Source organism: Urocampus carinirostris, chromosome 13 (assembly GCF_059441175.1).
Source record: "Urocampus carinirostris isolate Australia breed hairy pipefish chromosome 13, RoL_Ucar_1.0, whole genome shotgun sequence".
Taxonomy (NCBI): domain Eukaryota; kingdom Metazoa; phylum Chordata; class Actinopteri; order Syngnathiformes; family Syngnathidae; genus Urocampus; species Urocampus carinirostris.
The window spans coordinates 23,237,408-23,262,896 of NC_142361.1; the positions used below are offsets into that span (position 1 = coordinate 23,237,408).

Sequence of the window (25,489 nt, forward strand, 5' to 3'; positions counted from 1 at the left end):
GCTATATAATTTTATTTTAATCATAAACAAAAAATGAAGTCACAAATAAAAACAATTGGAATTTGCATGTGTTTTTGTAAGATTATAAATACGGCATGTGGATAATTTTTTTTATTGATTATCGGTGTCAGTCTCTTTAAACCAGATTTTATTGGACATGGGTATTGATGAAATTCATGAATTCATATTAATTATGAATTCAATGAAATATCGATTGACTTAAATAATATGCATTATCAAATTAGAAAAATGTTACTGAGCTTCCCCATTTATTGAAAAAAATTTATAAATGTAATAAATCGTAGCTTTCATCTACCAACTTTGAAGGTCTCCAGTTTATTACTGCGCTGAGAAATGTTGAAGTTCCTGTTTGCATGCTGGATTTTACAATAAGATGGCAGAATTTCCCTACAAATACAAAACATTGAATACGTTTTTTCACAAAATCGATTGACTGGTTGGTAGCTATCACCTGATAGATCACAAGCTACGTAATGAGCACCATTGGGAAAATCCAAATAAAATTAATAGTGAGCATATATATTTTAAAAATAAAATATCCCTTTAATCATCAAAATTTGGAGGACTCCAATTCGTCACTGCATTAGCAACATCAATGTTTGTGCTTGGGTGCTGTATTTGTGGTGTTACAAATACAAAGTACTGAAAATGTTTCCCGAAATCGACGGACCAATAGATCGTGAGCAACCGGTAGAGCGCGATGGACTGGTAGATCACGATCAACTGGTAGATCACAAGCTACCTAATGAGCACCCTAGGGAAAATCCCCCCGAAATAAAAGAAGCGCCTAATTTGAAAGAAAAAGAAGCTATAGTTTTAGTCTCCAGAAACAGGATTTTATCGGATATCGGTAGTAATCGAATTATATTACTTAAAATTAATATAAAAACGAATTGACTTAAAGAAAAAATATTTTTTGATAATACTAAAAGTTCAACAAAGGGCAGTTAGAGATCGGAAGAAAAACATAAAAAATAATTGTGCATTCACAATATATATTAGTTTACCAAAATATAAAAACTTAAAAAAATATACCTTTTATCAACAAAATTTAGATATCTCCAATTTGTCACATTAGCAACATTAACGTTCGTGCTAAGATGCAGTATTCGACCACTAGATGGTGTTACAAATACAAAGCACTGAAAGTGGTTCCAGAGTTTGACGGACCAATAGATCACGATCAACCGGTAGATCACGATTGACGTAATGATCGTCCCTGGGATAGTCCGTTTTTTAAATTTAAATGTGCAGATCAGGAGATTCTGTTTAACACGAAATTCATAAATCTCAGACACATGGACGTAACTGTAAATTCTTCCTTTTTCAAGAGTCTTCGAAGCACGTGCAGCCGGTTATAGGTGGTGACAGTGAAAATAAATCAACCTGTCTCTCGGGTTACCCTCCAGAAAACCCAAGACAGACAATAACAAACTGGTAACCGCCACAGAAGAAGAACATGCGACTTTTGGCTCGCGCCGTGCTTTGGAGTCCGGATTTTCGTACAACAATAAAAAAAAAAATTAACAATGTAAAGGTGTCAAACCTCGTTCCTGACCGCCATCTTGCTTCCTTTCCTCCATCGTAGCACGGGACTAAGGGCACGTAGGTCTTGTTCCCGGTGCCCTTCGATGACGTGCTTGCCCAAACTGTACGCCGCCTCGAACGTGATGGCCGTGAAAACGTCCTTCACGTCTTTCTGTTGCAAAGAAAAACCAGAAAAATATGTTAGCGACAATGCTAGTTTGTTTATAGGATGTAACAAATATTTAGGCTAGGATGCAACTCAATTTATCGGACAGTTACAGCCAGGAATTATGCCATGTTATTGATCAACGTTTAAAAAAAATAATATTAGTCACATTATACACTGCATGGACTACTTGAAAAATTTAGGTCAAAATTTGAATAATTCTTGAAGCAAAATCCAATTTTCCCCCAAATTTGTACTATTCTAAGAATTTAAAAATCAGAAGTAACATTTTTTTTTATATTACTATATACATAAATATTTTTTTCTAGTGACTTAAATTCACTTTAAAATAATATTTATTTTAAAAACAGATTTTCCTAGTTTTAAAAAGTGTAATTTTTTTCTTTTTGCTAAATTATATATACACATATATATATACACATATATATATATATATATATATATATATATATATATATATACATATACATATATATATATATATAAATTTTGAAAAAGTACATGAAATAATTCTCGACCATTAGAAAAGCTTGGTTATTTCCATTAAGATGATTCCTTCTCTGCTAGTAAAATGTAACAGATTACATTTTTTACATTAGTAAAATTAGTATTTTATTTACTCTCAAGATAATACTAAAAACAAGCCAAATAATAAAACGTATAATATTTTTAATTCTAAAACATATATATTTTTTTAAACAATGAGAACAATTATTTTCGATGATAGTATTTATCATTTTTTTTCCTACTTTTAAAATAATACATAAAAGAGGCCAAATATCTAATATATGATATCCCTTAAATTACAAACAAATGTCTTAACATTAAAAATAATACTTAAAAAGAGAAAATTATTAAGAATTATTAAATTATATTTCAATTAAAAAAATAATACTTTACTAATGCAAATGTATCGACCATCAGCCATATTAGACAACTTTGCTCATTTTAATTATTAATTTTGCTGGATAAATTAGAAAATATAGTACTATTTTTTTTTAATTAAAAAAAACACAGTACATGATAAGTTATCATTAAACGATATCAAAGTTATCATTTACAAATTACCCTATTTTCCGCACTATAAGGCGCACCTAAAAGCCTTAATTTTATTCAAAAGCTGACCATGCGCCTTATAATACAGTGCGCCTTATTTATGGCTCAATATTAAGTCGCAAAGTCTTGCAACTAATGCAGCAGCCGCTGACTCAATTTTCCCCCGAACGCAAAGTAGTCCGCGGTGTATGCTGGGATTTATTTACCGGCGTTTCATTGGCTAACCAATGTGTCAATCATCATTTGAATGGATTACTATTGGCTAAAGTTATTCGCAGATAAAGGGGGCGGATCCTTTTTATCATTTACAGGCTTGCAAAGGCTAAAGGCGCAAAACAAAGCCTGCAATTGGCCGAAAAAGATGTGTCAATCATCAGTTGAATCGATCACTATTGGATAAAGTTATTCGCAGATAAAGGGGGCGGATCCTTATTATCATTTACAGGCTGGCATAGGCTAAAGGGGCAAAACAAAGCCTGCAATTGGCCGAAAAAGATGATGGTGAATAGCAAGTTGGGTTGACGGCATAGAGGAAACATGTTTCACCATTCTGTATTTGTAAATATTTTACTCTCCTGGATTTACTACACTCACGGATATAAGAGGACCATGGTTGCACATTATTATTGAACACAACGACTTCGGTGCGCTACTTCGGCTATATATTTTCCCTGTATCTTGTTTCAAACTGAACTCGATGTTTCTGTGATAAGCGGTGCAGATAATGGATGGAATGGAGTGTCTATTTTTAAATTAAACTCAATTCCAAGTGTTTATTGTCATATACACAGTAAAGTTGCGAGCAAAAAAGGAAATAGAAACTAAGGAATGGTTGGCATTTCTTGAATCCCAAGACTTTAACCTTCCGAATGATATTTGGAACGATGCATTTGAGTGACATCGTACGGACACCGCATCCGCACGTGTCTACGACACGTATTTGCTTCTTTGCAAGCTTTGGGAATGTTAAGGGGGTAATAAGTTTGACTGAACTTTCTGACTGTTTTGTCGACGTTCCCATTGTAGCGCCTTATAATCCGGTGCGTCTTATGTATGTCAAATATAGGCCCTATAACCCGGTGCGCCTTGTAGTGCGGAAAATACGGTAAACTGTTCTCATAGGATCCAAAACAGAAAAATAAAACCCTGAAAATATAACATACTTCGATTAGATTTCAGAATAATACAAAAAAAAAATCATCTCTGTTTTGTGTTCTATAAAAAAACGGGGAGAGAGGCTTCATGGCTAATCTGATGCACGCTAGCCAAAATCCACAAAGACAGAAAGAAAGCAAACACCCTCGGTTTCCGGACTTGTGCGCCTTTTCATAAGTTATTCCACTGACGCCACCCGCCCATCCTCTTGACTCGGGTCGGGGGTCGGACACAAGTGTTAGCGGACACGCCCAGATCATCACCCGTGATGACGGTATAGCAGGAGTTGTTGTTTGCTAGGTTACTATGCAAAACAAAACAAAAAAGTTAAGAATAGATCCTTACGAGGTTGGATCTGTTAACCACCATTTCCTGACGTGTGTTTTATGCAAGTACAGCCTGTTGGCGCCCATTTCTCTCAGGCTAACATACGTTTCCACCTGCTCTCGAACCCGGGAGCTTTCGCATGTCAGGCCAATGTGCTAAACACTGCACCATGGCAACACTATAGAAGAGCGGTAAAAAAAATCCAATTGAATCATGTACCGGATACATTAAAATATATACGTTTCACAGGTAAATATAATACATCATTAGATAGTTAAAAAAACGTGTCATTCGTTATTTAAATATTTAATTTTATGTTGTTAAAAATATACACTTAAATTAGTGTGAGTGTAATTAAATCAATTCAATTAAAACAGATTAAATAAAGGTATAAATGAATATATCAATTAATAAACAGGAGCAATAAAACTGAGAAACAGAAATCTTAATTCATGTAATGCAATTAAATTGTGATTTGTAAATAGGGGTAACATTTGTTTGTTTTTGCAGGGGAACTAAACAAATTAATTAAAAGGAATGAAAATCAAATTGAATAATTATTAGAAATTATCATCTAGCGATCGACATTATACACTGCATTTAAATATGTGATTCCTGTCTAAACCAATCAGATTCATTTCCTGTGTTCATATAAACCAATGGTTCCCAAACCTTTGCAGGCTAGCACCCCCTTTGCTCCGGTATACTCCGGTATATGCCTAGCTGGTACGAATGACTTGTGTTTCTTCTAGGCCTCGCGACTATGCGAAAGCAAATTCTGCAACGGGCGTTTTCTTCTGTTCCACGTCCGCTTCGTCAAAACCAAAATAGGTCCAAACAAGAGATGAACCGCAATTCTGCAAACTTTGTTTCCTTCACGTTCGTTGACTATGGGACTATGTTTACGGAGTCCGGCATGACACTCAACGAGCTCACACGGTGGGTGTTGCATAGTGTGGGGCTTGCAAACTTTGAGTCGCGTTTATTGGCTTGTGCTATTATTAAAATTTGCCTCTGATTGGTCGGCGCTTTTAAATTTCGAACAGTAACAATTGTGGTTGGCCAAAACGCCATCACTCACTACAAAACCTTGAAAAAAACGCAGTGTTTTGCGGTTTCACAACCGCACTATGTTCAAACTTCTGACTTTGACTTTTTAGGCGGCATTCCTTTTTGCACTTTCAAATGAACAAAAATACATTTATTTTTATAAATATTATACATCATTTTTATTATCAATTCAAAAACTATCATAGATAATTTAGTTTATGTCTGATCTAGTGAAATGAATTCTTTAGGGATAGATTTACTCCATTGAATGAAATCTTTTATTTTGTGGAATTTAATTTAAAACTTTGAGACAAAAGCAATACATGTATTATTTAGTATTACTATCATGTCGTTTTTTTTTTTACTTATTTTGAAGCATTCAGTTTGACATGATTAAAAAATATCATATAATTTTCTATTTGAACTAATTTTAGGAATTACATTAGCATGTTTACAAAAAAGATGTTTCATTATCATCATTATTAACTTATTTTGCTGAATTCATTTCAGCACACGTGTATTATTTTTGAATGCAGGTATTTTTGTATGGAAAATCAATAGAATATTTATTTATCATGGGCATTTTCTGCTAAAAGTATGCTAAAAAATTATTACAGTACCGCTTCCCTCTTTTCTTGTTTTTTGGGGTGTGTGGGGACCCTATTTGCCGTCTTTTGCCACACTCAAATCATTTCACACAGACTTTGAGGAAAGTTCATAGTAACCCGACCCCCGTCATAGTCTCGGCCCCGGCACCCATTAAAGCAGCCGGAGTCAAATGGGCCCCGTCCGTTGGCCCCTAACTGAACTGAACCCCCGCTGGAGTTCATTACCCGGGTGTGTGGCCCCTAAAGTCCGAACGCTCATCTCGTGAAAGCCACATGCGAACGAAGGCTTTAGTAGCCTATGGGGTGTAATGGGCGAGGGGCTTTAGATGACTGAATCGGCCAATTAAATGACGGAACAGAGCCGGCATTTATTTATGTTAGAAACGCGAGCCGGGTGACTTACAGGAGGCTTGCATTCAACTGCTAAAGTCTGTTCAATAATCCTCTGCAAAATCTTATGTATTTCAGTTATCCCTTGATCTATGTCCCAATTGTCACCCTTCCCCCTACTCCTTACTCTTGCTCCAACATCACACAAAACGAATCCAGAGTGAAGATTGAGAGGTGGAGTGTTAGCTGCATGCTACGTTAACACTTGATTGATCCTTTTCGTTTAAAGGGACAGTGTGTAATAATTCACTACTAGAGCTTGTTGTAGCTTAAAATGGAGCTGAAGCGCGTGCATTTCAAGAAAACACACGAGGGTCGCCTGAAGGAAACCTCTTGGAAAAATTGGGAAGCCTATTAGTGTAGCCTACTGCTGCTAATCCTGGCCTGAATATAGCCCTAGCAGCTGAAAAGAGACAATCGCTGAGTTGGTCAGAGCTGATGTAAGTGGTAATTCTAGGAACTAGCGGGAGAAGCTACCATATAGGCCAGTAAAATATTGCAAGGGCAAAGCAGAACTTGCCAAGGATCAGGACCTTAAATCACAGAACTGCATGAGTGGCAAAAAAGTCAAATCTAACAACCAGGAGCGTCTGAAAAGAGCCTATAGCTGGAGTTGATCATAGCAGGTGTGAGTGGCTAATTCTAGCAGCTAGCAGGAGAAGCTACAATGAGGCAAATAAGAGATTTCAAGAGCAATGCAGAATTTGTCAGCGAAGGGACTGGGAATCACTAAATTCAGCAACATGAGTGACTAGAGAAGAAAACTTTGGAATGAAAAAGTCAAAGAAAACACCAGAAAGGCTGAAGAGAGCCAATAGCTGGAGTTCATCAGAGCTGGCGTAATTGGCTAAGGATAGCAACTAGCAGGAGAAGCGACTGAAAAGGCCAGTCAAAGAAGGTAAAGTGACATTTGTCAAGCACCGGGACCCTGAATCACAGAACTGAGGGTCATTTATGGCTAGAGAAGGAAAGTGTCAGTAAAAAAGGTCAAAGCGGCTGAAGAGCCACTAGCGGGAGTTGGTCAGAGCTGGTCAATGAGGCTGACTCTAGCAGCTGGCAGGACAAACTACTAAAAACGCCAGTAAATTATTCAATTTGTCAAGCGTCGGGACCCTGAATAACGGATCTCAGCTGCAAGGGTGGCTAGAGAAGGAAAATGTGGAAAAAATTGATAAGATGGAGAGGCTGAAAAGTAGTAGGAACTATTTTTAAGATGTTTAAAGTAAACTAAAAAGCTATTTCATATACCAGTTGTCAGATATATTTGTTTTCTAAATACTTCTCTTTTACTATAATAAGAGAAAGTAATATGGTTTATATTTAGTAAGTATTACGAAAAACATAGGAAGAGCAAATCTTTTCATCAAAAATGTTTCGAAACACAAAGAGTGACAAATAGACAAAATAAGATTTAAGGGCCTTTTTATTTCACTGCCCTTTAGGAAATGTCGGAAAAAGTTCTTGGCATTTCTGCTTTCCAGTCTTTAAAGTGTGAGGATGAAGCGGTCCTTGTATTGACTGAGGTCAAGCAGCGTGTCACCGGAAATGTCGGAGCGTCCGGCAACAAAATCCTCCCCGACACGCTTTACTTCCTGCGTTAAAATGTTTGCGAGCGTGTCGCGTATCATTGTGTCGGCGCTTAAGCTAACGGGCCGTGTTGGGCCATCTGGAACGAAGTCAGGATTCGAGTTTTAAAACAAACAAAAAACTGAATTGTTTGAAACATGCTAGAGCAGAGTCTCCTAGCTTTATCAAGTGTCGAGCGCATTTTTTCTACTTATGAGCGCAAAGAGCACCTAGTTTACCTATCTTGTACTACTTTCTATGTGGATACTATGTTATCACCAGGTACAAAAAAAGAAATAGAAAGAAATAAGAAAAAGAAAGAGTGAAAGAAAGAAAAAGTCAGAGAAATGGGAGAAAAAAAACATAGGGAAAGAAACAGGAAAATAAAGAGTGAAAGAGAGAGAGTGATAAAGCGAGAGAGAGAGAAGGAGAGTGTGAGAGCAAAAGAGAAGGAAAGAAAGAAAGAACTAAGGAAAGAAAGAAAGAAACAGGGAGAGAGAAAGAAAGGAAAGAGGGAGAGAAAGAGGAAGAAAGAGAGAGAGCAATAGAGAGAAAGAAAGAAAGACAGGGAGAAAGAGAGAGAGGTTAAGACCGAAAGAACAAGAAAGAGAGAGGTTAAAAAGGTGGTAAGAAATATGACATGAAAAAAATTGGGGTGAGTAATAAAGAAAGGGTAGAAAAAGAAATAAAGGTGGTAAAAAAAGAAATAAAGAGAAAGAGGTTAAGAAAGAGAGAAGGTAAAAAAGAAAGAAAAGGTGGGAAAGAAATAGATAAATAGGGAAATATGTAAAGGGAGAAAGAGAAAGAAACAAAAAAAAATAGAGAGAGAAGTAGGCAGTAGGGTTAATTGCCCCAGTAGAAAACTAAAAAAAAAAAAAAAAGAATTCTAGAAAATCCCAATGACCCAGCACTGTTGAGCTATTTTCACAACAGGTCTGCAGGCACCTCAGCTGTCCTCAGGGGGCACCACGGATCACAGCCACATTGGTGCTGTACATTTTAGGGGGGAAAGAACATAAAAACAAGCCACTGCGCATGACACAGATTCGCTCTCTCGGGACTCGCTATCAGCAATAGCTGGATGGGGATAATGGATCACGGCCAAAACAGTTAACTTTAGGCGGGCCACAACAGTATGCTTCACAGTGAGAGATACATTTGCAGAGACACAGAGATAGATACAGAGATAGAGAGACAGATAGATGGTTCACTTAACTTTGGTCATGGATTAACCGCGAAAATGAAGGGAAATACTGTAGCTACCAAATCCCCTTCCCCTCTTTTGGTTAGGATCGAACTCCACCACAGAGGTGACGTCAGGCTGCTGTGATCTTGAAACGCTTGGTGCCGAAGAGCTCCTTTCCCGGCCAAAGCCTCAAAAGCAAACGCTCGGATTCTGCTCTTGGGAAGTTTTATGAACTCGTGAGGGGAAACACAAACACCGATGCACGTTACTCCTTATTAGGACAATAGACGTTTGCAGGACTCGCCCGTCCATTGGTCGATTGGACGCCGGGGAACCTTATGATGGAAAAACCTTTCGGGTTAAACGATGAATGAATCGAGCTGGCCAACATGGTGAAATTGAGCCCGGGGTTTACTGTACAATGGCACCGGGTCTGGATTTTCCCGAAATGTCCCGCAAGAACCGCAGTCCAGATTGAAGACGTGAGAAGTTTGGAGCCGAATTAAGGGACGGGAAAGTGTTTCTTCATTTATGTAGACCGACTTTTACGCTGTGGAGAAAGTCCTCCACGAATATACTCCATAGATAGCATTTAATCCTTTATCCTGCTCGAGTCCAGATCCATATTGCTGTATTTTCCAAACTATAAGTCACGTTTTTATACCTGTCAAGCTCCAGGGCTCCATGCCCTTACAAACTGACATATTTTCCCTTACAAAATAATCTTACGCCATATTTTTTTTAAACGTGTTTAATTATGTAGTTTAACACGTGTACATGTGTTTCCTTATATTATATATATTGTTAATGAACAAATTTGTTGTGAGATACTGAGTTGCTCGACATGAATGAGGTTTATTATAAAAAAAAGGTAAAAAATTAAGTAGTTTGGACGTTCACTGCAGAAGGAAAAAAATACATGCAAATATAATTAAGTAGAATAATACATTTTCTTCTTCAAATTATGAATTCATTTTTTGCATTAAATTATTGTTGGTTATATACTGATTGATAACCACAAACCTGTCTTTTTTTCATTTTCTCCTTTTATACTTCCTTTTTTTCTTCACTTCTTTATACAACATAATAATTCGTAATATAATGCATCAAGGCAAGTGAGCTGTCTGAGAGCCGGCTCTCTTTAATGAGTTGAGCCGAAAAAGCCGGTTCTCTAAAAAGAGACGGACTTCCTTTCACTACACAACTACCACACGAAATCCGATGTTTTTTAAGACCACATGTATTTCAAATTTACTCAATCAACCTTGCCCGTCGTTTTCAGATCGGAATGACTTACGGCGTTTTAATTCAGGTTCGGCCATTGCGACTTGATGATTGTATCCAAAGAAAATTCAAAACTATGTTGTAATGTAGGCGTACTGGTCTGCTTTCGCTTTGTTCACGTGTGATGGGAATGATGCAGGATGGGAAATCCCCAGGCGGCAGACGCATGCGCACAGTAGCATCAAACCGCTTGCTTCGTTTGCAACGAAAAAAAAACGATACCGAGATAGAGGCTACCGCGGCGAACTCGTTTGACTTGATTGATCTGCCGTTTCGTGATAGTCGGTGTATACCGGATGGTACCCATTATTGACAAATTTGCGTTTTTCCATACAGATTCCCTTGCACGTCGTACACGTCTTAAAACGTACTTTGTACGGCAAAAACGTACAGGTTGACAGGTATTTGTTTTATTTCACAGTAGGACTTTATACTCTGGAGCGATTAATGTGTCAAGTTATTACAGTCCATTATCAATAAATTGTTATCGGATTGTTCTGGTAAACTTCTTGTTATCAATGCCATACTTATCCCAATAACTCATAGTACATTAACATACATTTTCCTTTCAGTCTGCTGTTGCCTTTATTCTATTTTTAATTTAAATTTGTAATCTGTTCTTGATCTTGGATTTTATCCGGGACATACCTTCCCCAAAATACGACTTATACCCCAGTGTGATTTATATGTTTTTTTTCCTTCTTTATGCATTTTGGATGGTGCGACTTGTACTCTAAAATTATTCATAGTCCAGACATACGATAATTTCTGGACTGGAGACTTATACAATCTGAAAAAAAGCCTGCTGATATTTCTTAGCACATGGGTAGAAAATGCAACTTGTTTTAAAGCCACAGTGTTTAAAACTTGACCTCTAGATGGCAGTGTGTTGCCAGGTACGAGTGAGGGCCAGTGCCACAGCGATCTGGGATCAGACAAACATGGTGGGGATTTAGGTAGGGATTTCACTGTGATTGGTAAATGGATTTATGCCTTTATATAGCACTTTTCAAGTCACAATGCACTTTACAATGTGCTTCACACTTACCCATACACATGACAAGACAGTCACCCATGCAAGTCGCCTGCCTACCTGCTTATCAGGGGTCTTAGGGGTTCCTTGTCTTGCCCAAGGACATTTAGTCAAGTCATGTTTATTTGTATAGCCTTTTATCACAAGGATTCTCAAAGGGCTGCACAGACCACAGATTATTGCAAACAACGGACTATTAGGACACCATCCCCTGATCTAAAACCCACATGAGGGCAAGGAAAAACTCAAAAAGCTCAACATGAGGAAAATAACAGGAGCCGGGAATCAAACCTATGGCCGGTTGCAAGACCAGCGTTCGACCTACTGGGCTACTAGATATTTCGACCTTTAATTGACATTAGTTCATGCATTTTAGCCCAGTATTCAAAATCAATGTATTCTTTTATTTACTTAGAGTTTTTTTGTACCACTAGAATGCACTACATATTACACACTGTCCCTTTAAATATATATTTTTTTAAATTTTTGAATATTCGATCTTAAAGGGAAAAAATATCCTTAAAATAAGCAACATCGGTCGATTATTTTAGTCGTTTTAACAAATATTTAGACAAAGATAAAAAAACAAAACCCAATCATCTCCTAAATGAGAGAATCTAAGTTCAGTTATGAAAATAAATATTCAATTTACTCGAAAGACAAGTACATTTTATTTTAATTTCAGCACGCGTGCCTACCGAGGATTAGTTGTGCAGATAATGGATGGACTGATTGTAATTTTATATTTTAAGAATAGAAAAATTACATTTATTACATTTTATTTAATTGAAATAAATATACTTAACTATTTATCAATAAATTAATCGATGCATTAATTACATAGAGTGATATATTTCTATATAATCATATTTTTTCTTTTTTAAGATACATTATTTAAATTTCTTAAATAATAATAATAATAATGAGCTACCCTTTGGAAAAAAAAATCACTATTTTGTATTTCACGAAATATTTTTTTCCAAGTTTAGCAAAAACAAACAAGGAAAACAATATAAAATCAGCTAAATTAGAATATTTGGCTTATTTTTTTATTTATTTGTAATTTAAAAAAATAATCCATCTTTAAATTTATTTATTTTCTTATTTGGTTACCTTATGAATTCTTAATTTTAAGGTATACATAAAAATAAAAAAATAATGTAATAACCAAAAAAATCTTAAAATAAGCAAAATTGTATGTAACAAATGGTGGATATTTTTTTAATTTAGAAATATATTGTCGATAATAAAAATACACTTAAAAAAATACACTTTCAGCCAATAGTCTAAGAAAATATTTGTTTTTTGCAGTGTCCAGTCAGTTTTTGGTTGCCATTCACATGCAATGACATCGCGGTGACCTGCGAGCAACACTTGTGCCCACCCGTCAGAGTCAAGGACAGAGCGACCCGTTGTGCGCACGTTTGATTCCAGCTGTTAACAAACTCGTTCCGCTCATTGTTTCACCGCCTGCATCATATTTTAAAGTTCTTTACATGCAAAACTTTATCGAGTTTATGATCGCCTTGGTTTCCTGCCTCCTTTGTTTGTAGTCTAATCATCACAGATAACAGTTTACAAACCAAAAGATTCCTGAGAACCAGAGGTAAGATCGGGCCCCAAAAAAATTCAGCCCTACCTGACCCGGGTCGCGGGTATGGTAAACCCAAACGAGCCCGAAATAAACCCGAAGCTTTAATTTGCCGCCAAAGTAAACATGAAGCTCTACTCCGGCCGTATGTATTTCAGCGCTGAAGTGAGCATTTCGGCTGAATTACGTAGCTTGGCGTTTACTTGGAGCACTGCAAGTGCAGCGCCTAAACGAACACTGAACACTGAAGTAGGCATCTCGGCGACGTGCAGCGAATGAAAGTGAAACTGAACAAAATGGCACCGAAAAAAAATCTATTTCTGCAGATTACAAACTGCAAATAGTAAAAGATTTGGCCAAAATGCAGAAAGCACAATCTTAAAGCTTGAAAGCTGTTGGCAAGAAGCAGAAATGACGTCTGACGTGAGGGAGGTGGAAGGAGGAAGCCGTGCGTCTTTTACCCCAACACTAAGGAGAAACTTTGTTTGGATTTAGTGATTTTGAGTTAAACTGATACTTTGGTAAGCATTTTCTTTATCGAAACAGTTACTTGAGTAAAAGTAAGTGCATGCTGTATAAATCCTCCAGCGAAAAAAAAAAAAAAAAAAAAAAAAAAAAAAATATATATATATATATATATATATATATATATATATACACATACATACATACATACATATATCGCGAGAGAAGCCCGACCAGCCCGACTTAAGCCCAAAATTCTGGCCAGGTTTGTGTTCGGGCCCAGGATCCTACCTCTACTGAGAACCACAACAAAAAACATCCTAGAAGCAAGAAAAACATACATTTGGACTTTGAAAGCTCCAGAGTGACAGAAAATACACACTCGTGGAAAAAAAAACTCCCAACGCCGGCTCATCAAACACTCAGAGGCTGAGATGTTTGTTCGGCTTCATCTGATAACTCCACAAGCTGACCCGATCCAAACATGTCGTTACGCAATAAACCCTTTGCAAAAAGTAGGTTTCTTAGCTTCTGAAAATGTATTATCAAATCATTTTATAAAAGCAATTTATTTGAGGTGAACAGTGACTGTAGACCCCCCCAAGATCCGATATTTTGAAAGAATGAATTAAACTTTATTTCGAACATGACAAAAAAAAAAAAAAAAAAAAAAAAAAAGAAATCTATCTATCTACATCATCAACAATGGTAACAATCATCCTCATCACTTTGAAAAGAGCCACAGTCTCTTGTCAAATCCGGCAGACACAGTTGTTTCAGATTTCGGTGAAAAATACTGCAGTTTCCACTTGTATTGGAAGCGGCGGCCCTCACAGTCAACTTTCCTTTTTTATTTCTAGTCGCCATGTCGGAAATGGGATGGGATAAAGTTCTCTGAGAAAGTCAAGGGCAAGGAGGCCAAAGCACTATTGCAATCATCTGGTTAAATGGTGACTTTTTTTTGTACAAATGTATTTTACACTGCAGTCAACATTACCGTTACTCATTATATGACAGAGGCCGCGGGGTAGTAAAAATGTGATCACGGGCTGTAACGGGCCCCCGAGCCGTACTTCGGACATGCCTGCCTTAAGATGCTACATTGATGGGAACCAGGAAGTAGTTCTACTTCCTGTTCCTGCTAGCAACCATATACGAATAAAAATAAACTCGGCGTAACAAACACAGGAACGGAAACAACAGTCTTTCTAATGCTTTAGGCTTTTTGAATAGCAAATGACCACAAAAATTGTCAATGCACTAATCACTGTGCAATTTTCTTGTCACTGGCTTTCCTTATTACTCCATGTTGGTCTCCTTTTGAAGAATGCTACCAGAAAAAAAGCCTTAAGAAATTCTGGTTTCAGTGGCCGCAACCATTCACCGATAAAAACAAAAACTCGGCGTGACAAACAGGACCCATTCTATAGTCTTTCTAATACCAAAACAGGAGTTAGGAAATTCTAGTTCCAGTGGTCGCTAGCAGCCATCCATCGATAAAAATCAAGACTCAGCGTGACAAACACAGGACATATCCTATAGTCTCTCTAAAACCAAAGGCTACCGTAGTTTAATTGAACACCGCTAGGTAATTCATTGCCCAATGTTGCCACTGGATTACCCGCTTACTTCATGTTGTTTTCTTGGGTATGCCACCAGAAAAAGGCTAAATGCTACATTTTCCGGAAAAAAGGAAGTCGTTCTAGTTCCAGTGCCCGCTAGCAACCATGCGCCAATAAAAACGAAGTGTGTGCGTGACGTACACATGACCCAAACAATACTCTTTCTCATTGGACTTTAACCAAGTGGGACCAATCAATGGATTGGCTGAAAAGCAGGGACTATCCCGGTTAAACCGTGACATCTGGTCACACTCTTCACAAGCATTGAGAAAGGGGCATTCAACCTTCGACCCCTCCCCAGAAAGGAAAAACCACAGCTGGCTTTCATAAAACAGAAGCCATGGGTGCCGACGGAGCCGGCTTACCATTCAAACTTCACAAAATCATCCGTGCTGTTATTTTGACTACCTTCTATCAACAGTTCCAGTTACTCTCCCCAGTATGAAAGGCGGCCAATGGACTATAAATACACAGATGTGTTCTCTCTCCGTTTTCCCATTCCCCCCTCCCGCATTTATTTTTCTATCAGGCATTTGCTTTGCTTCTATTTTAAGGATCAGAGGGCTTTTATTCTGGAAATGACCTTGGGAGCAGAACAGTAGCAGGACCAAAAGGGTGGGCCGCTTGGAAATTCCGTAAATACTTAAACTCACTTTTACCCGTCATCATCATCGAGTTTACCGACCTTAAGTTATCTCTCGAGCAAGATGGCCGCAGAGTGTACTGTGAAGTCACGTGCAGGAATCCAAACAAAAGCTCCTCCAAAAAAGAGCAGAGTCCAGCTGAGGCCTTTTAAGGAAGTATTTCCTTACAGCGTTTATGTCACGATCAAGCTTGGTTGGAAAAGAAAATCTCACAAAAAAGGTTCTAGAAAAATATTTATCGACAGAAAAGGAATCGGTATCGGGTGGGGTACAGAAAGAGAACAGGGACGTTTACTAGCATCTTCAGAATTCAAATACTTCAAAGCTTCTCTATCAAAGGCTTTGCTGCTAACCCTAACTGAACAAAACATGAAAAGGACGGCAGTATTTGATGGCATACAACTAGTCGTAATTCAACAAAAACAGGAAGGAAGAGGACACAGGGAACATAATTACACACAGATAGATAACAACAGTAGCTGAGAGACGAGCACTGAAAAAGCTGAGGTCAATCATGGACAATCCATCGCATCCACTACACAGCATTATCTCCAGACAGAAGAGCAGTTTCAGCGACAGACTGCTGTCACTGTCTTGTACTACGGACAGACTGAAGAGATCTTTTCTTCCTCATGCCATGAGGCTCTTTAACTCCACCCGGCAGAGCAAAGGCCCACATTAAACCACACCACCTACATTGGATATTACCGAATCTTACTGCAATATGTATTCTGTGTAGCACTATTTAGTTACTCTATATAACACGCTACAGTGGGCATTTGCACGTCACACTGGGTATTTGTATATTGTATTCTTTTGGCTTTATTATTGTACTGTTCTCAGCTCAGGGATGCTGCTGGAAATGTGAATTTCCCTTCGGGGATGAATAAAGTATCTATCTATCTATCTATCTATCTAGATTAACTAGATAATATTGCAACACCAATCACCTCTAACAAAACAACACATGAAAGATAGACAATTTGGTATATGTAGGATAATTAAATTTAACTTAACAAGACACAAAAAAATAGAACGCAAGGGAAATAGCCACACATGGATAGAACCACAAAATGTTCCTCTAACAGAATAAAACATGAAAGTGAGACAATGGAGGACATGTACGAACATAAACTCGTTTTAACTGTAAGAAACACAAAAGAATGAGGATTTAGGGAATGTACTCAATATATGGATAGAATTACAATATGTACTAAACAGCTCTAAAGGAAGAAAATAAGAAAGTCAGACAACACAGCATACATAAGAATACCAAGTAGCATTAACTGAACAGAAGATGAAAGGAAGAGGACAAAGGGAACATACATAAAAACGTAGTGGATAGTACAACTACGTAATGTCCCAACACCAACCAGCCCTAAATAAACAAAACATAAAAGGATACAGTATATGTTGGAACACCAACCAGCACCAACAGAACAAAACTTGAAAGTAAATGAGGCAGAATATACACTCACACATGGGTAGAATAACTAGACAGACAATGATACCATGAAATATTGGAATATCGACAGGCTCTAAATCAGGGCTCGGGAACCTTCTTTGGCCAAAAGAGCCATAATGGGAAGATATTTTGACACCAAATATTTCAAGACAACATTCAACAAAACTGCCAAACCTGCTCTACAGACAAAAGCGAATTCTTCAACACGTTTTATTTCGCTGTTTGACGATTTCATCAAATCTACGAAGTCATAATAATGCCGGAGCCCGTGTCCCATATCCATCTCAATACAACCAATTCAAATTCGACTCCCTCTCAAGGTTACTTAGGAATGTTGAGGCTCATTTTTGTCCAAAATAAGGGTTTCAAAACAAGGTGCAAGCAAAGTTCTTTAGTGAAATTGATAGAGAGCGAGAGAGAGCGAGAGAGGGGGAACGACAGAGAGAAAAAAGAGAAAGGGGGATGAGACAGAAGAAATGAGAGAGAGAGGGGGCTGACAAGAGAGAGAAAGGGGGCAAGAGAGAGAGGGTGGGAACAAGAGAGAGAGAGAGGTGAATGAGGGAATGTCAAAGAGAGAGAAAAAAAAGAGGATGGGACGAGAGATGGATGAAATGAGAGAGAGGAAACGAGAGGGACAAAGAGGGGAATGAGAGAGAGGGCGGAACAAGAGTGAGAGAGAAAGAGACAAATAGAAGAGGGGGAATGACAAAGAAAGAGTGAGAGAAAAAAAGAGGAGGGGACGAGAGAGAGAGAGAGAGAGAGAGAGAGAGAGTGGGAATGAGAGAAAGAGATAAGGGGGTATTGAGTGAGGGCAGGAACAAGACAGACAGAGGGGGGTGAGAGAGGGGGGAACAAGAGAGAGAAATGAAAGAGAGAAGGGGAAAGAGAGAGAGAGACAAAAAGAAAGAGCAAGAGATAGAATGTCATTACATCTGACCCGCACAGTATACATAAATATATAAGTACAAGTATAAAAAGTTGCAGTATTTTGAAAAAGGATACTGCACAATAGTGCAAAAGACTTGTAGAGCGAAACAATAGGAAGATCGTATAATGTACAAAATATATGGATGTGCAGTAGCAAGTCAGTTATCATAGCTGTAAACCAGGCAGCCATGTTCACTATACAGAAACAACTAATCGAATTTCAAAAATACATTCAAAATGCAATTATTTTAAATTAATTAAAAGAAAAAAGATGTGCGAAAGCAGCTGGACAGTCTAAATGCCGAGGGGGGGACAGAGATGTTGCAGAACCCGGTGGTCCGGTTATGATGGCAAGACCACCAAATTCCCATTTAACCCGATGACTGTTAGCAATCCCGAGAGAAAACCAACAGAATTCGACCAAAAGTGTGGACGCCCTTATAAGGACAAAACACAAAAGTTGAATTCACCACTCAGCTAAGCGTAGCAGCAAGAATATCAAAGCCATTTCAAAGAAGGGGCAAAGCCGCTAATTGCCCCGCCCAAAGAATCGCATGCAAGCAAACACTTTGGTGGAGAAACAATCCACAAAAATTGTTGTTTAGGGAAAAAAAGCCAGCTCTAAAGACTTCCTGCAACAAAGCCATTGGCTTTCATCCATAAACAGGAAGTCAAGGCTAGCTTGTGTCGAAAGACCACGTTAAAACAAAAAAACTGCAACTTTAGTGTTTGGAGCAAACCCCGGGCCCCGTGATGTGGAGTGAGGGGGCCCAAGATGCTTCCTGCAGCTCATTTTGGTCACTCGTCTTCTCTTATTGTTGCCGTTGGATACGATATTGACGTGCACGACCCCAAAAGCTCACAGGCTTTATGAGCGTGGCGTGAAGGACCGGGGTTTCCGTTACTCTTGATAGAATTAATAACGAGAGATAACAAAAGATAAAGAGAGGGAGGGATAAAGTAAGAGAAAGAAACAAAGAAAATAAGGGGGAAGGGCAGAAGGAAATGGGAACATCAGGAACAAGAGCAAGAGAGAAAGATAAAAAAATGGGAAACATAGCAAAACAGAGAAGGAAATGGGAAAGTAAGGGAGAAAACAAAGAAAAAAAAAGGAGAGAGGGGGAACGATGAAGTAAGAGAAAAAGACACAAATAAAATAAGGGTGAAAAGAAGAAAACAAAGAAATAAAGGAAAAAAGAGTGAGCAAGAAAGAAGCAGAAAAATGATAGAATAACAGAAAAACCGAGGGAACAAAATAGGAAAATCAGGAAATAACAAGAAAAAAGAGAAAGTAAGGAAAAGGAAAAAGAAAAGATCTAATGAAAGAAAAAGATGGAAAGAAAGGAAAAAAGTAAGGAAAACAGAAAGAAAAAAGGACAGAAAAGAAGAAAATGTCTATCGTTTTCTCTCTCTTATTCTTTCTGTTATTCTCTCTCTATTTCTCTTGTTTTCTCTCTTGTTGTCTCTTATTCTCTCGGTTTCTCACTTGTTCTCCCTCTAACTTCTTTTCCCTTTTGTTGTCCCTCCATTTGTTTTCCCTCATGTTGTCTCTTGCTCTCTGTCTTTCTTGTTCTCACTTGTTCTCCTCTCTCTTGTTTTCTCTCTTATTCTCTCTCTCTCTCTCTCTCTCTCTCTATTTTTCTCTTGTTCTCTCTTTGTTTTCTCACTTGTCCCGCCATTTGTTTTCCCTCATGTTGTCTCTTGCTCTCTGTCTTATTCTATGTGGTTCTCACTTGTTCTCTCTCTCTCTTGTTTTCTCTCTTATTCTCTCTTTTTCTCTCGTTCTCTCTTTGTTTTCTCACTTGTTGTCCCTCTCGCTGTCAATCTCTCTTATTCTTTGTGGTTCTCACTTGTTCTCCCTCTCTTTTTGCTCTCTCTCTCTCACTGTTCGATCTACCAATCCGGACCCCTGCAAGAGGTTTTTTTCTCTACCAGGTCCCAACTGCTTAGTTTAATTTTTGTAGTATTTTGCAGTATTTCTGCAGCAGTATTTTTGTTGTGTATCTGTAGTATTTTCCTAGTATTATTGTTTTTTGTAGTCATATTTCTGTATAATTGTATGACTACTTTTATAGAATTACTGTAGAAGTGTTCCCATCTAAGTATTTTTGGAGTATCCCTGTCGTATTTTTGTAGTATTTCTGTCATATTTTTGTAGTATTTCTGTTGTATTTTTCTCCCATTTACATAGTAGTTTTTTGTATTACTTATGTCAAAAAATGTGTGGTTGTATTTTTGTATCATAGTATTACTGTAGTGGTATTTTGTAGTCTTTCTGTAGTATTTTTTTGTATTACTGTAGTTTTATTTTTGTTATATGTTTCAGTATTTTGGCAGCAGTATAGGTGTAGTATTTTCTTAGCATTAATGTATTACTATTTGTTTAGTATTTCTTTCATATTATTGAGTAGTATTTTTGTATAATAGTATGACTGTAGTGTATTTTTGTAGAATTTCTGTAGTATATTTGTAGTATTCCCATTATAGGTTTTGCAGTATTTCTGTAATAACATTTCTGTAGTTGTATTTTGTATCATAGTATTACTGCAGAATTTTTGTACTACCTTTTGTATTTAGTAGTATTTCTGTAGTAGTATTTTCCTAGTAACACCTTCTTAGTTTTGGAGTATTCTTGTAGCATTTCTTTAGTAGTTTTTTTTTATATTTCTATTGTAGTATTTTGTATTATAATATCACTTTAGTAGTATTTTTGTAGTTTTTCTATAGTATTTTTTTTGGTGTAACAAATATTTTATTTTACAGAGTATTAGTAGTCTGTAGAGCCCTTTGAGACTTCTTGTGTTTACACAAATACTTGACTAAAAGTTAAAGAAAATTGCCAACATGATTCATGTGACTTTAATTTATCACCACATCGGCCAAAACATTCCCTATGAAAATCAAAGCGCAAGATAAACTAAATCCCAAGCTCACACGATCCCACGTTTTGCATTTTTCCTCGCTTTTGTTCAACCGAGCATGGAAGTCGTCCCCAAGGTCGAACCCAGCGCACTACAAAGGTCAAAGTGCAAAGTGCTAGAGGTTGAAGTTGGGCTTTTTCTCTTTGATTTATTTTCTCCTTTTTCTTTTAACGACCAGTCTCAAAAAGACGTTTCAGGACAGGAGCATTTTGACCTGACCTCTGAAGCGTTTTCTTTTCCGTTTGGGGGACGGATTTTAGAAATAGGAGCAAATTGAAGTTGACGTGGAGGGATCCTTTCATTAATCATAAAGGAACAGTACGTCAATGCCCCCTCCCCGATCAGTCGTTGAGGTCCCGGTGGTACACATACCGAAGATGCCGGCATGATGGGGAAGGAACCCAGACTCCTCGCCTGCTGGAGAAAACTCATTTATCAGGACTGTCGCGTGACTGAAATATAATCTACTACTGCTGAGGAATGAATGTACGCTAGCGTTTTTTTTTTTTTTAAAGTATACGAGATCAGGGGTGGGCAAACTACGGCCTCCGGGCCTCATGCAGGCTTTTTCATCCGGCCTGCCACACCAAATATATTATGCCAAAATAATAATTAAGTACTATTAATAAAAACAAGGTTTTTCTTGACTCCTTTTGTGTATCTACAACAAAAATACTGTGTGCCTAAAAACAGGGACCTCGTTTATTATTTTATTTTTACTTCAGAAATATTACAAATGTACTATTACAGTAATACTATAAAACAAAAAAAAACAACTGCAGAAAAATACCCGAGAAATACGACATACATATACGATTATTCCCAGTCTACTACTATATGATTATACACAAATACTAAAGAAATACAGCAAATATACTGCTTTGGAATTACTAGAACATTTTAAAGAAATACTACTAAAATACTACTTGGGAAATAGTTCAAAAATACTTCTACAGAAACACTACAAATATACCATTACTATAGAAAAAAATACTATGACAGAAGTATTACAACAGTAATAATACAAGAATACATTAACAGTAATACTACAACAATTCTACAATGGAAATACTACAAAATAAAAGTACAGCAATACAACAAAAATACTACAGAAATGCAAATAAAATCTACAATGGAAAAAATACAACCAAAAAATTCTACAGACATGCAACAAAATGTCTACTCTGAAAGTACTACATAAATACTACAACTTTACTACTGCAGAGATACAACAAAAATAAAACTACAGTTGTACTAGGTAAAAAACTACAGAACTACAACACAACACCGACTGCATATATTTTACAAAATACAAAAAATATACAACTATATAGTATTACTAATGAACAATACATCAAATGAAGTACTTTAAACCGGGGCCTAAAATATTATTTTGCATCCAAACCAATTTAATGAGAGTAATCTATTTGAAAATTAAATACGACAAGAAAAGTCTGTATGTATATTTATTTATCCATCCATCCATCCATCCATTGTCTTCCGCTTATCCGAGGTCGGGTCGCGGGGGCAGCAGCGTTAAAAGGGAAGCCCAGACGTCCCTATCCCCAGCCACTTCCTCCAGCTCATCCGACGGGACCCCGAGGCGTTCCCAAGCCAGCCGAGAGACATAGTCTCTCCAACGTGTCCTGGGCCGCCCCCGGGGCCTCCTGCCGGTGGGACATGCCCGGAACACCTCCCGAGGGAGGCGTCCAGGAGGCATCCTTATTAGATGCCCGAGCCACCTCAACTGGCTCCTCTCAACGCGGAGGAGCAGTGGCTCTACTCCGAGTCCCTCCCGGATGACTGAGCTTCTCACCCTATCTCTAAGGGAGAACCCAGCCACCCTGCGGAGGAAACTCATTTCGGCCGCTTGTATCCGGGATCGAGTTCTTTCGGTCATGACCCAAAGTTCATGAAAAATGGCATAGGCCCCAGGATCGGCCCCCAGGCTATATTTTTGGGCCCCTGACTCCAAATAGTTGCCCACCACTGTACTAGATAAATTGAGGCCTGTTCCATTTTCCTGGATATATCGCGTATTATAGCTAACGCAGAAGCTAGCAGCATTAGAGAATCACATCTGTTTGGAGGCAAGCTTTGCTTTAGCTGATAGCGACACATTAAAACATATTGTATTAAGCTAGTATTGCTAAAGCTAGCATAGGAGAGACAGTGTATTTGAATTCATACCTAATGTTAACCGATGCAAGTTGTCTATTTATCTATATCTATACACCAAAGCCATATCCCCTCTATGAGAGGTGGCTAGACTCAAAAACACATTCACCAAACATTCATTCCCCTTGGCTCTTCCCAACCTGACACCGAACATTAAGCTCTCAGCGCAAAGAGGGGTGAGTTGCTGTGCCATGCATCCCTTCATCAGCAGAAAGGCCTGACAGCATACACTGGTTTACCCCCTCTGCATCATAAGCATCAATATCAGTCATTCTTATCTATCTTTCGCCATACACACTCCCTAACACGCACTCTTGGATGCATTACATTAACTGACCTCACATCCAAAGCACGTTTTACTCTATCCTTCCAACCATATTTGGGTCTTCCTCTCATTATATTTCTAAACAAAACAAACTATTGATATATTTGTTTCTTTTGGTCAAACAGGAAAGGCAGATGGTTAGGAACGGGCTAATTTGTCAATTATTTTCCATTTTGTATAATAGGTGCTAAGAAATTAGCCGCTAACATTTTTAGCAAAACACGAAAGGAATATAGACAGAAATATTGTTCATTACAGTAAGCCAAGAAAGGAAAATGTTTGGAAATGTGCTAAAAGGGCCCAGTTTCCAAAATTTTAATTTGATCTAAAAATAAAATAAAAATTGTCAGAAGTGTAACAATAGATGTTTACTTTTTTCTCTTTATCAAATTTGCCAATTTTGTTTTTATTTTGGATTAAACACGAAAGCTACAATTACTGGCCTAAAATATGTTGTTAGCTAACTGTATGCTAAGTGTAGCCAATAAGAATGAGGATGTTGTTCCTAAATGATATTGTTAGCTAACTGTATGCTAAGCAGAGCTGATAAGAATAATGTATGCTAAGTGTAATTAATCTGCTAGTTAACTGAACTGTAAGCAGACAAAATCAAAAGGGGATGTTGCTCCAAAAATACATCATTAGCTAATTGTATGCTAAGTGGAATTAACCAACTAGCTAACTGCATGCTAAATTGGGCTAATCAGAAAGTGGAAGTTTTTCCCAAATAATATTTCTAGCTAACTGTAGGCTAAACAGAGCTGATAAAAGAAATAAATGGATTTTGGTCCGAAAAGATTTAGCTAGATAAGTGTTATTAATCTGCTAGCTAACTGAACACTAAGCAGAGCAAATCAAAAAGCTCCTAAAATACGTCGTTAGCTAATTGTACGCTAAGTGGAACGCATCTACTAGCTACTTGTATGCTAAGTTGGGCTAATCAGAATTTGGATGTTGTTCCTAAATTATATTGCTCGCTAACTGTATGCTAAACAGAGCTGATCAAAAAATAAATGGATTTCGGTCCTAAAACATATTGCTAGCTAAGTGTAATTAATCTGCTAGCTAACTGAAGACTAAACAGAGCAAATCAAAAAGTGGATGTTGCTCCTAAATGACGTTGTTAGCTAATTGTGCGCTAAGTGGAACTGATCTGCGAGCTTATTGTATGCTTACAACATATGTTTCTAAAATATATTGCTAGCTAACTGTATGCTAAGCGTAATTAATCTGCTAGCTAACTGAACGCTAAACAGAGCACATCAAAAAACCCTGTTAATGTTAACATCGCGTCAGAATATAGGCCAAAGGAAAGCGCACGTGTTGCGAGTGCTGAAAGCTAGCTAAATGAAACGGACAACTGTTCCGGGCTTTAGCAGCTAATTTTAGCGCCTCCTTAGAGACCAGGCTACAACCATTTTTTTCCTTTAGCGCGATGGACTAAAAACGCACACGACGACGGGCATTTTGCAGAAAAATGTCAACAAAACGTAAAGATGACGTGTTGTGAGCGCATGTGCGAGTTGAGCAAGAGCTCAAGCGCCTAAAAAGGAAGAAGTCGCCAGGGTTGGTTTAGTCGGATGCGCGATGCATCAAACCAGTGCATGCAACAAAAGACACTAAAGAATGATAACTGCGTGTTTAGTTTATATGCTATGCTATAGAGAGACCGTCTAATCTGAGGTAATGTTTACCATGTACCACTTTTAACATGCTCCCTGCGGGCGCCTGCTCGCAACAATCGTCGAACAGAGATAATGGATCGCGTGTGCGTTTCATTTAAGGCGGGCCAAAAAAGCAACTAGTGCTTTGTACAGGTACCAACTCGCAGGGGTATAGGATTGGGGAGAATGGAACTTGGCTTAATCAGGTGCAGTTGGGATTAAAGCTAAAATGCATTATGCTAAAAAAAAGAACTGAGATAACAGTGCACTCTTCTGGTTTCCACTAGCAGCAATAAG

At 37.8% G+C, this 25,489-nt stretch overlaps 1 protein-coding gene across 1 annotated transcript in view; it reads right to left on the reverse strand.

Moving 5' to 3' along the window:
• itga9 (integrin, alpha 9) overlaps positions 1 to 25,489 on the reverse strand; it is an 87,340-nt gene that overhangs the window by 28,882 nt on the left and 32,969 nt on the right. Inside the window, exon 16 of the mRNA XM_088351446.1 lies at positions 1,568 to 1,720. Within this exon, the coding sequence (XP_088207572.1) occupies positions 1,568 to 1,720 (153 nt within the window). The remainder of the gene's footprint in view (positions 1 to 1,567; positions 1,721 to 25,489) is intronic.